Genomic DNA, 12356 nt, shown 5'->3' with positions numbered 1-12356 from the left:
TCCTATTAATAAATATAAAGTGTTGAAATTCTTACTTCTTTGTATATTGCCATCATGATCTGAACTTTCCTTTGTTGTTGAGTGTGGCTTAAAACCAAACTCTTTGTTTGTCTGTCTGTCTGTCTGTCTGTCACTATCACTCTTTCTTTCTTTCACTCACTCTCTCAAATAATTTTCAGTGCTATTTTCTCTGGAAATTGTTTCGGAGGATTTAGTCTGATTGTTCTCTTGCGTTCACTTTCAGTTTTCACCAGTTCATTATATGAAACCTAGCATATAGTCGTAATTAACTCGCAATGATGAGGTAAACTGCGCTCACGTTGCAGCACATGTATGTATTATTGACAAACAGTTTTGTTGTGCTCTACACAAGTAGTTTTAATTCCTCGTTCATGTCATATTACAGTGTGGGCATTCATTTGTATTTGTTCGCATGCATATAACGTTTGTTAGCGCTATGTGCATTCATCTTGTGAATGGACTTTAGCAAATTATAATGCACTTATTATGCTGAGAATCACTCTTGCACAATTCCTACTTATCCTTGCAAAGTTAGAACCAGTTTCTTTTACATACATACATGATATATACGTGAGACTTATTGTTTGTGTGTTTGTTTGTTTAACGCCGCACTCAGCAATGTTACAGCTATATGACCGCGGTCTGTAAAAACAGAATACGGACCAGACTATCCAGTGATCAACATCATGACTCTCGATCTACACAACTGGTATACGAGAGTATGTCTCACCGACGTCACCCAATTCCATGAATCACCTCTTACCCCAACCATGACTTGCTGAAAACTAATTCTAACTCGAATCTTCATGGGTGTGTTAGTCTTGGACAATAGTGGGAATACTAAACTTTCGTCGGGTTACGGAAAAGAACGTGTCGTGACGAATGGAGTTGTACTCTACACGAGCCACAGTAGGTCCCTCTCCGCTTTCATATCACAGAGCACAACCACGATCAGTTTACAAGGAAGGTCTCCTGTCTACCAGGAAATAAATCAAACCACACCACTGACACTCGCCGCTGTACGAGTCAGAGGAGGACGTGATAGAGAGGTTTCTAACATATCTTATCGTTAATAACGAAACGGGAAGAGATTCAGTGCATGGAACGAATGATTTCATTAGGCAAAATATGTTCGTTTGATTTTTAAAGTTTGAAATAACTAAATCAGACTTAAGAAGGTTCCTTCTTGGTTTTGAGCCGAGAAGATCCGGGTAAGAATATTTCTTCAGTTAACCCTGATCTTGTTATTTACAGACTGCCGTCATATATCTGGAATATTGCTGAGTGCGACGTAAAAGTGATGTCACTTACTCCTTCTGGGTTTAATAACCGGTGCTATAAATGATGAGTGTGAGTGAGTGAGTATGGTTTTACGCCGCTTTTAGCAATATGCCAGCAACATGACGGCGGGGGACACCAGAAATGGGCTTCACACATTGAACTCATTTGGGGAATCGAACCTGGGTCTTTGGCGTTGGGAGCGAACGCTTTAACCACTAGGCTACCCCACGACACCTGATCAGTGATGACCCATGGAAGTACCGGATATAATACGCATAAAAAGCAGTCTTTCATGTAACAGAAGTTCCTTGTTTACGGGAAGTAGACACACATAGACCTCATCAGTATGACACCAGAGTGAAGTTTCCAAGTGTTTCCACGCTTGACAAATGCAAGTGTTATATTGCTTGACAAAATATGTGATTCAAAGTAGAGTTATTTGTCTTGCTATTTATCACTTCTTGATAAATAGTGAAGTAAAAATTAACATGAAATATCATGTTGATTTATTCTTTCATAATTACATCATCATGATTATTTCATAAAAATCAGGGCAAGTGGAAAATTAGTCAGGACAATTACGTTTTTGCGGTCACCTGCCCTGTGACTTGAAATTGAATCCCTGACCACCCGGTAGTCGCCTCTTACGACAAGCAGGAATTACTGAATACCTATTCTTACCCGGATCTTCACGGGTTAGGAGACATTAGACATGGGCCTGAGTACAGCCACGGCTCACAGTTTGTAATGTAAAGCTCAAAAGTAAACAATTGACTAACTGGTGGCTGCTAAGCATAGATTACAGCGTGTAAAAAAGTCAAGATTTTCCTCAAGGATATGTAAACAGAAGCCACAAAACCCTTTCCATATCCTTTAGAATTCTCTAGAGAAATCAGTCGATTGTCTCTAACACACTCTGTACTCTAGAAAATGGACAAGACCAGAAGCTTTACTCAGTAAAAGACAACATCTTGTCCTTATTTAAATAGTTATCTTCCAAACGACAGACTATATCTTGAGCATGCGGTGTAAATGGTACGTGTGATATAATATAGAACAAACTTTATGGATACCGTTTAGATACAGATTCTTGTAGCACTGTAAAGCATAAAGACTTCCCAACTGCCACTCAAAGAATGGTAGGTGGGCGTGAGCACATGTCACAAACACATTCAAAATCAAGGCAATTGTTATCTGATAAAAAATCTCTGGAATATATGAACAAGCTATATTCGTTTACCTGGGACATTTTCATGGATCATGACAGGGTATTATGGGGTTTTTTTTCATGCACATGAGTGATATTTTTTACGCCGCTTTTGGCAATATCCAAGCGATATCACGGCGGAGGACACAAAAATGTGTTTCACGTATAATTTTGTACCTATGTGGGGAAGCGACCTCGGGTATTCGTTGAGACGAGTTAACACGTTAGCCTCTGTGCTACCTAGCCGTCCCTATTGATCAACCAACCACTTGTCTTGCGTGAAGATTCGGGTTAGAATTGATCCGTGTTTGTCGTAAGAGGTGATGGGGTGATCAGGCTCGCTGGCTTGGTTGACACATGCCATCATATCCCAGTTTATTTGGGAACATGTTGTTGATCACTGGATTGTCTCGTCCAGACTCGAGTGCACTGTAAACCTAAACTGACTCACTCACTTGAAAAGTAGGAATAATGATAAAGACACGTTTCGTAAGTGAACTGATCCGGTGGGCTATTCGATTCCCTTGTCGGTAGTTCTACTGACAAGTAGTGGCTGAGTGAGTTTAGTTTTACGTCGCTTTTAGTGGCAGCAATATCACGGCAGGACACACCAGAAATGAGTTTTACACATCGGACCCAGTCTTCGGCGTGATGACAGCACGCTGTAACTACAAGGCTACCCTACCGTTCCTGTTTGACAAGTAACACACAAACTATGCAGTGAATGAGTTCCTGATTGACAGGTAACACACAAACTATGCAGTGAATGAGTTCCTGATTGACAGGTAACACACAAACTATGCAGTTCCTGTTTGACAGGTAACACACAAACTATGCAGTGAATGAGTTCCTGATTGACAGGTAACACGCACACTAAACAGTGAATGAGTTCCTGTTTGACAGGTAACACACAAACTATGCAGTGAATGAGTTCCTGATTGACAGGTAACACACAAACTATGCAGTGAATGAGTTTCTGTTTGACAGGTAACACACAAACTATGCAGTTCCTGTTTGACAGGTAACACACAAGCTATGCAGTGAATGAGTTTCTGTTTGACAGGTAACACACAAACTATGCAGTGAATTAGTTTAACACTGCTGTAAATATTATTCCAGTTATACCATGACCGGTCAGCTTGACCGGAGAGGTAAGTCAGGTTTCGGGTGGGTTTCGGGCGTTTTCCGCATTGCTGAAACCCAGGCGCCAGTGTTTTAGTGTTGTATATAAAAAAACCCCGAAACATTGGCTCTAACCCACATTCATAGGTTTCTGATGCATCTAAGGCAATTCTGCGTAGTGAACTGAGTCGCTCGTGCCCCCAATCATTTTTTAAAACAATCAGAAGATAGCAGCACATTTCGTTTATTTACACATGGCATATTTTAAAAAAGTAGTTGAATTTTAATAAAATAACATAAAAAAGTGCCAACGTTCACTTGGATCTGAAGTAAAGAGCAATTGTGGTTCAACGTTCCTTTCAGCAATATCCCAGCAACGTGAACAGAGCAGTGGTACTGGTACATGTATTTTAAATTTAGGAGCAAATTGTAAACATCAGATTTACAAGCATTTTAAGACGCCTGATCTACTTATCATGAATATATTGGTTCCTTATGGTTTTAATAACCGGTAATAATCAATGATAGCCTATGGCAGATCCGGAAATATAAAGCTTAAAATGCCACCTTTAATTTGCTCTAATGTATGACTGTGTAGTGAAGTAAATCGATCGTAAAATACGCTCTCTACGACCTTAATATGCAAGAAGGCGAACGGATAATGGAACGTATGAAATCAAAATATTGCAAATTAAATCAAATTAAAATTCCAACAGTAACATATTTTGCTCTGAATTTACAAACTACGATGAACTACGCAAAGTCCACAACAACCTATATACCAAAAAAGTAACAAGAAAATCTATCTATGAGATCTACCAACAAAAGTTAAGCAGAGATTTTACAGGAAGTATGTTGACAATATATTTTTAATGTATCCTCCAAGTTGGGAGAGTATAAAGTGGAAAACGTAGTATTTACATATCTGTCACATCGTTACGTGATATAATGTCTCTTTGAAAGCTAGCTGAGCTGCTTATTGTTGTGTGACCTCTCTACACGACAGATGAAAGTATCTTACAGCCATACTGGTGAATGTTCTTTGCTCTTCCGCGTTCAGTCCACGCTACGGTCTGCATGAGAGAAGACACAACACCAGCTCAGTGTCTGACAGGTTGTGGAGCCATACCCTGAAGCCCTCTTGGCCAATATTGATCGGTTCACACCATAACTGATCTCTCACAGAAAGTATGTTATCACGACAGCATAAACCTTCAAGCATAAGAATCTCAGTTTGGCCGAGAGAGTTCCACAATTGAATAGACATTTTGGCACAGTAATTTTCTGTATCTGTTTCACACACACACGGTGGGAGACACAAGGAATGGATTCAGCCCCTTCCTTGATATTGTGTAAGCTTAGTATCTAAGCTTCGTACATGCGTCTAGTGTTCTTTCCATTGAATTGAACCCGTCAGAGAGTATGATGATATGTTTGACTGTTGACGTCCATACAAGGACAGTTCGTGAGCAACAACTTTATATTTTCGGCTAGCCCTGAATATAGCACACTTAATCCTGCTGGGTTGTGCCAAAACATACCGCAGTTTTCTGAAGTTTTCAAAAGGGAGCTGAGGGAACTCAGGAACTCACCACAGTTACGTCATCAACTTCAGTTGGAATCCTGCATTGAAATCCATGAATCATCGAGTCTGAACTATTCATGACCATTAATATAAACTTCAATCTATTACGATGACATATGTCATCAACCATCCGTTGACCTTGACCTGTCCTGTTATTCGCCTCTTATGACAAGCATGGGTTGTTGAAGACCAGTTCTAACCCGTGTCTTCCGGGAGCGATAAAGAACTCAATAAAGGAAGAATATGTTACTGGACATTCATTTTGGGAACAGTCATATATGTGGAATGTATATACACAATGGCTTGAGTCCACAAACGATGCATCAGTCATCCCAAAGAATCTTCTCTTACACATGCGTTAACAGCTGCTCCCAAAAAGCATCTCTTTCATCGTTCATCTCAGACCACTTCATAGTTGGACAATTCTGCATCATACTGTTGAGAGAATGAGACATGTATCTGCTCTCAATTTCTTCGAGAAGAACCAACACCAGCATATCCTTGTGGAGACGCTTACAGATCAAGGACATCTCGAACTGCGAAGCTCGGTCCTTGAAGAAGCTGTTGGAAAAAACTACAATGACTTTTCTACAACGTCTCAGGTTTGTCACAATATTGTCAACCATATATTTTTTGGGGTTAAAGTCTCTTTGACGGAAACATACTTTTTGTCTTCCTTCCGTTTCTAACTTGTCCAGTGCTTCGTAACGCACCCACAAATAATCCTCATCACTGTACAGAATGTAGACATCGTTTCTCAGAAGAGGAATAGATTCTGAAGCTGATGATTTGAACGTCAAGCAGCAGTATCTAATGTTCCATCTGAGTCTGTAGCCCAAGCCAAAGCAACACAGGCAGATAAGCACAGTCCCAACGACACAGTATACGATGGAAAATTGCTTGCGAGATTCAGAACATTCTGAACTGTTAATAGACGTTATATCTACAAGATTCTTGCCTTGAAAAGGAGCGTTTGAACACCTATATTTAGACAGATTATTTGAAAACTTCGTTGTCTCAGACAATAGCCAGTACTTGAGCCAAAATAAATCACAGTTACAAACAAAAGGATTGTTTTCAAGATGTACATGATGTAAAGCGTTTCTCACCGAATTGGAAAAAACTAATCTACTTAGGGTCTTAATGGAATTGTTGGCAAGGTACAATTTCCGAAGTTGGAGGTTGTTTTCAAAGAAATTGTTTTGAATGTTTTGTATTGAGTTTTCATTTAGATGCAGGTCTTTAAGTCTGCCCATTTCTGATAAGACACTAGGTATCTGTCTTAACCCGCAACGTTTGCAGTGGAATGACTCTATTGTGTTCACTGTTTTTCCGAAAAGATATCTAAAGAAATATTTATCAGTTCTACTAAAGTCATTGCCAGAGATATGAAGTGTCTTGATCCTGGTGCAGTTCACAAATACGGATGTATTGAAATAGTATATGTTTGAATGAGACAGATGTAAATTCGATAGGTTTTCGTTGAATACCTGCCCTTGTATTGTTAGATTTGCTTTATTGTGTGATATAACCAAGGTATCAAGCCCAGCTATACCTTGAAATGAGAAACGTTTGATACTCCTGATTACGTTTCCTGACATGCTTAAATGTCTTAAGTTCCGGAGGCAATGGAAATTTCCAGCAACTAGTGTATAGACACGGTTATAGTTCATTGATAATGTTTTCAGGTTTGGAAAGGAGGGCATTTTAGGCTGTTCTGTGCACATTGTGGGTATTTCAGTTAAGTTATTGTGGTCAAGAATCAAAGTCTGTAAACATTCCAACTTACGAATCATATGATATCTTTTCCACTCAATTTCATTGTCGGAAAGGTTTAAAACTGTCAACATTTTGAAGGCGACAAAGGGCGTAACATCAAATTTTGTCAGTCTATTTTGGGCGAGATGTAACCCAGTGAGACTCTTTGTCTGTAGACCAGAAAGGAAATTGCCTTCTAACCCGGCGTCACTGATATTTAATCTGTTCAAGTACAGATATTCCAAAACACCAGGAAGTGAATGAAACGCCCTACCTAATTCAGCTAACGCGATAGGATTATCACTAACATCCAGATAAAGAAGGTGAGTTAGATTTGCAAAGGCTCCTGCTGAGATATGTGTAATTCGATTGTGTGTAAGATTCAGCAAGTGTAGGGTGTATTGGCTGATGTTTTGAAAGGTACTGTTTGTGATAGTCTTCAAATGGTTGTGGACAAATGTAAATCTGTAAATGTCCCCAACCCACTGTAGGCGTGGGACATATTGCAGCCTGTCCTCATTGTTTTTGCAACTAGCTGCATGCGATGTACATGAACACCAATCATGAAAGCAGCTTACAGAATGACATTCCTGGAAATGGCACAATGACATTAAGCAGAAAACACTTATGAAACATGGGGTCCAACGTATCTCCATGCTTGTGAAAATTTCCAATGAAAGTCCATCAAAGAACAGCATCCAGTTGAAGTGGGGTTTTGTAGTATAATCCATGTAACTGACAACTTAATACAATTTCTTGGCGTTTTTCTATTGAGTTCAAACTTGATGCCACAGAATTAATGTATGGATGTCTCCAGATCAGACAATGCTTGGTTTTCCCTCGCACCTTCAACCTTGTCAACAATAAAGTCCTTCTGTGAACACTGTGACGACTGCAATCACCTTTTCTGAAATTTCTCTGTTTGCACTGTTGCGAGTTTCTATCACATGAATGACACCGTTATAACTGAACCAAATTACCCGCGGCCTCTGAATTGTGCACAGTGTTTTCAAATAACACAATCATGGTATATACTCATATTCGATTCGTCCGAGGGAGATATTCGTAATGATACTTCAATCCTGACTCCTCAAACACGATGACACCTTGGCAGGCACTGGTCGGTACACGATTTTGTGTTGGTGTTTGAGCCAATCTAACGGTATGTTGGAGTTTAGCTTGCTTGATGATACGAACAACCATGAACACACATGAAACTCGAGTCCTACCATTTGGTGATATTATCCGTCAAATCAAGAAAATGAAAGTGAGCTCAGCATCACAATACAATCACACTGTTGTCTTTGGATAAGTTGTCCAAGTTCTTTGAGTATTGCTGTCTCGATCTGACTTGTTCTAATGCCCAATGTCAACATCCGCACATCCGGCCGACCCTCATCGCAATTATCTTCCGGGTGCTGTTTGTCATAGTTAGATACAGTGTGTCAATTACAATGTGTTGTTCGCCAGAGTACAATACAACCCAACCCGAATGTTGAATGGTTCACTTCATATAGAGTCGTGGTGACAACTGAACTTTCATATTGCATATGCTGACCCGACTAATTCACTAACAACTGAAAGAATGATATTACTTCTGGGTATATAAATGCCGATATTTCGGGCACAAACGGAAATACCCACTAACTGGTTAGAGCTTTCTATCGAACAATGGTTTCCTTGAGTACGACGCAGTAGGCAAAGGAGAGAGAATGTCGTCATAAATATATACTCTCACAGGGAAGTAACGTATCATGAAATATAGCTATAACATTTCTGTACGTTAATGTTTATTCCTAGTATAAACAACATTGACCAGCTATGAAGTGCTTGATTTCATTCAAGAGAGACAACTCCGTTAATCCATTTTCATTAGTTTGTGAGGAGTTATTCATCGTCTTTACTTACTAGCAGACGACATTTTCAGTGACGGATGAGTCAGAGAAGAGGAAGAGTAGAACAGGGATCCCTTTGTCCACAACTGTTTATCGCATTTTGAAACTTATTGCGAATGGATATGTCATTGAACACCAGGTAGGCGCAGGTAGGCCTAGAAAAGTGACTGTCGGGGACAGGAGGCGGCTTGCTATTCTTGTTTCTAAAACAAAAGGAGGAGATCGGAAAACTTAAGGCTGGATATGACTGATAGAGGAACTGTCGCTGTCAGTAAGGAGACAATTAGAACTGAGCTGCAAGCAATGGGTTGGCAGAAACGTCGAGGAATTCCATCACCGATCATGAGACCTGAACAAAAGGAGCGAAGGTTGAACTGGTGCTCACAGCATAGAAATTTCAACTGGGACAACGTGATTTTCTAAGATGAAAGTTCTGTTTCCTAAAACACCGAAATTCTGGACCAAACAAACTAAACTCCTTTGTATCAGCGCCCAAAGTACAGTCCGAAATTTAACGTGTGAGGTGGGATATCTGTGTTAGAGGGAACGTCCCTCTGTGTATTTGAAGGAAATATGAACAATGAGCGGTACACAGATATTCTCGAGGGGCATTTCCGTCATTCTGCTCTCGTGTTGTGTGAATAGTTTTGGATTTTCCAGGAGAACAACGACCCACATCATCGTCCAAAGCATACAGACCTAGTTTCGGACACAAAATATGACATCATTAAATTGGCCAAGCTATAGCCCTGACCTAAATCATCGTCCAAAGCATACCGACCTAGTTTCGGACACAAAATATGACATTATTAGATTGGCCTAGCTACAGCCCTGACCTAAATCATCGTCCAAAGCATACAGACCTAGTTTCGGACACAAAATATGACATCATTAAATTGGCCAAGCTATAGCCCTGACCTAAATCATCGTCCAAAGCATACAGACCTAGTTTCGGACACAAAATATGACATTATTAGATTGGCCAAGCTACAGCCCTGACCTAAATCATCGTCCAAAGCATACAGACCTAGTTTCGGACACAAAATATGACATTATTAAATTGGCCAAGCTATAGCCCTGACCTAAATCATCGTCCAAAGCATACAGACCTAGTTTCGGACACAAAATATGACATTATTAGATTGGCCAAGCTACAGCCCTGACCTAAATCATCGTCCAAAGCATACAGACTTAGTTTCGGACACAAAATATGACATTGTTAAATTGGCCAAGCTATAGCCCTGACCTAAATCATCGTCCAAAGCATACAGACCTAGTTTCGGACACAAAATATGACATTATTAGATTGGCCAAGCTACAGCCCTGACCTAAATCATCGTCCAAAGCATACAGACCTAGTTTCGGACACAAAATATGACATTGTTAAATTGGCCAAGCTACAGCCCTGACCTAAAGCAGATAGAAAACGTTTGGAGATTTATGAAGGAAAGTGTTAATAGGGAAAATGTGACAAATATTGCTGAAATGAAAGAAGAGGTGGTCCGATGTTGGGACAGCATGGACCACGAGTTTCTAAATTCTTTTATCAGAAATATGCCCCACCGCATCGAAGCCTGCATTGCTGGTCTTGGTGACTTGGCACAATAAAAACTGTTCACTAGTCTTTGAATCTGGAGTTATGTTCTGCTGATATTCACATTTAATTCATGAGTAATCAGTGAAAAAATATAGAAAAATACAATCTTTAAATTCTCAGTAATTTCTGGTCATACTATACATGAGTCTATATGTGCTGCGCATTGCAGCGCAACCACGTGCCAAGGATGTCATTCCAATGCTGAGTGAGTGAGTGAGTGAGTGAATGAGTATATTTTTACTCAGCTTTGAACACTAAGCCAGAAATATCGCGTGGGGAGACCGGAAAGAAGATTCACACATTGCACCCATTCGGTTCTTCGAACCTGGGTCTTCAGAGTGATGCGCGAATGCTTTGACCGTTGGACCATTAACCCCCTCAGTTCCATGTCATGGTGGCTTACGGGGTTTGATGATTTAATCATGGCCGTGATTTAATCATGGCCGTGGGGAAGTGATAACAAGATTGATTGCGCGAGACATGAATACAGTTTTCTAGTCTTATATCATCGCTTTACTGTTTTATCGTTTCACCAAGGTAGGTTTCTACCACCTTTCAATCATCGCGGGGTCGCACGGGGCACGTCAACTCACACCTTAACGCTATTCAGGGGTGGGTCATTTATATGGGGACATTGAGTCAGACTTGTGATTATGACGTCATTTTTCACACGTTGAAGACCAGATTCTTCACAAGCTTATAGTGTGTGAAGCAAGGGTTGAGAGTCTTCAGCTTGAGAAGAATTTTGAAAGTTTCTCACTATTTACTTCAGCATACTACTATATAGATGCGCACGGCTTCTTTTAATGTCCAGTGACTTTTTGCGAAACCTAATCGATTGGATTATGGCCCTCGTGACGTGTTTAATAGGACCATCACGAGGTCAGCGCGTGGTGGGTCATGGTCATTAGGTTAAATCCAAATAGATATTTCTCAAATGAATTTATGGTGCACCAGTTTCCTTGATATCAGGGTGACTAATCTATCGTGGCTAAAGTACTGTCGGAAATAGAAACAAAGTGTTTTAGACTCTGCATCCCTCAAATAATGTTTACACAGCTGCAAATGAAATATGTCGAAATAACTTACTTCGGCCTATTTGGGCATTCAGTGGGGTGTGTAAGAGGATATCCAGAAATGCATGTTTACTCGTAAAATCGGGCAAAACTTAGAAAAAAGACGACTAGCTGCTAAAAACAATAGATCCGACTTTTGATGGCAATTACGTCGCTCAGTCAGATATGACGACGTATATTTCACACTTTCGCATATCAACTAAATAAATTGTAGAGAAAAACGTAACAAATCTTGTTTTTTGTTTTTGTTTTTTTTCTGTAGTGTGTATTCCAATATACCCAGCGGCGATGGAGTAGCCTAGTGGTTAAAGCGTTGACTCGTCACGCCGAAGACCCGGGTTCGATTCCCCAAATGGGTACAATATGTAAAACCTATTCCTGGTGTTCCCCGACGTGATATTGCTGGAATATTGCTAAAGAGGCGTAAAACTAAACTCACTCACTCACTAATTTCGAAACATGTCTTTGTCATTATTCCTACGTTTCAAGTGAGTATGTTAATATAGTTGTACTGGAATATTGTTAAAAGCGGCATTAGGCTTTAGGCTATCCTCACTCACTCACTCACTCACCCACTCACTCACTCACTCACTCCAATACACCCACTGTTAATGTCGGCTGTTCTTTATCTTTTCCAGCTGTAAAGATGTTACACGACAAATGACGTAAATATTACACGGAAATATTCTTTCTGTTACATGTGTTATGATTAACTTACATGCTGCCTTCTGACTTGTAAAACTATCTGTTGTGTGAGTACTTGAAAGCGTGGGCGGTTGTTTAGCCTAGTCGTTAAAGTGTTCGCTTATCACCC

At 40.1% G+C, this 12356-nt stretch overlaps 1 protein-coding gene across 1 annotated transcript; it reads right to left on the bottom strand.

Moving 5' to 3' along the window:
* Positions 1-3857: 3857 nt before the first annotated feature.
* On the bottom strand, positions 3858-7630 carry LOC137281818 (toll-like receptor 3). Its single transcript, XM_067813445.1, has one exon. It carries the CDS (start codon positions 7628-7630, stop codon positions 5564-5566), a length of 2067 nt encoding a protein of 688 aa, XP_067669546.1. The 3' UTR covers positions 3858-5563.
* Between the last annotated feature and the right edge of the window lie 4726 nt (positions 7631-12356).

Source organism: Haliotis asinina, chromosome 1, assembly GCF_037392515.1.
Source record: "Haliotis asinina isolate JCU_RB_2024 chromosome 1, JCU_Hal_asi_v2, whole genome shotgun sequence".
Lineage (NCBI taxonomy): Eukaryota > Metazoa > Mollusca > Gastropoda > Lepetellida > Haliotidae > Haliotis > Haliotis asinina.
The sequence above is the reverse complement of the archived record's forward strand: the minus strand, read 5'-3'. Positions and strand labels throughout refer to the sequence as shown.

Excerpts from the sequence above, each read along its gene's own strand:
- LOC137281818 (XM_067813445.1), bottom strand. The coding sequence starts at position 7,630 with ATGGAGATACGTTGGACCCCATGTTTCATAAGTGTTTTCTGCTTAATG.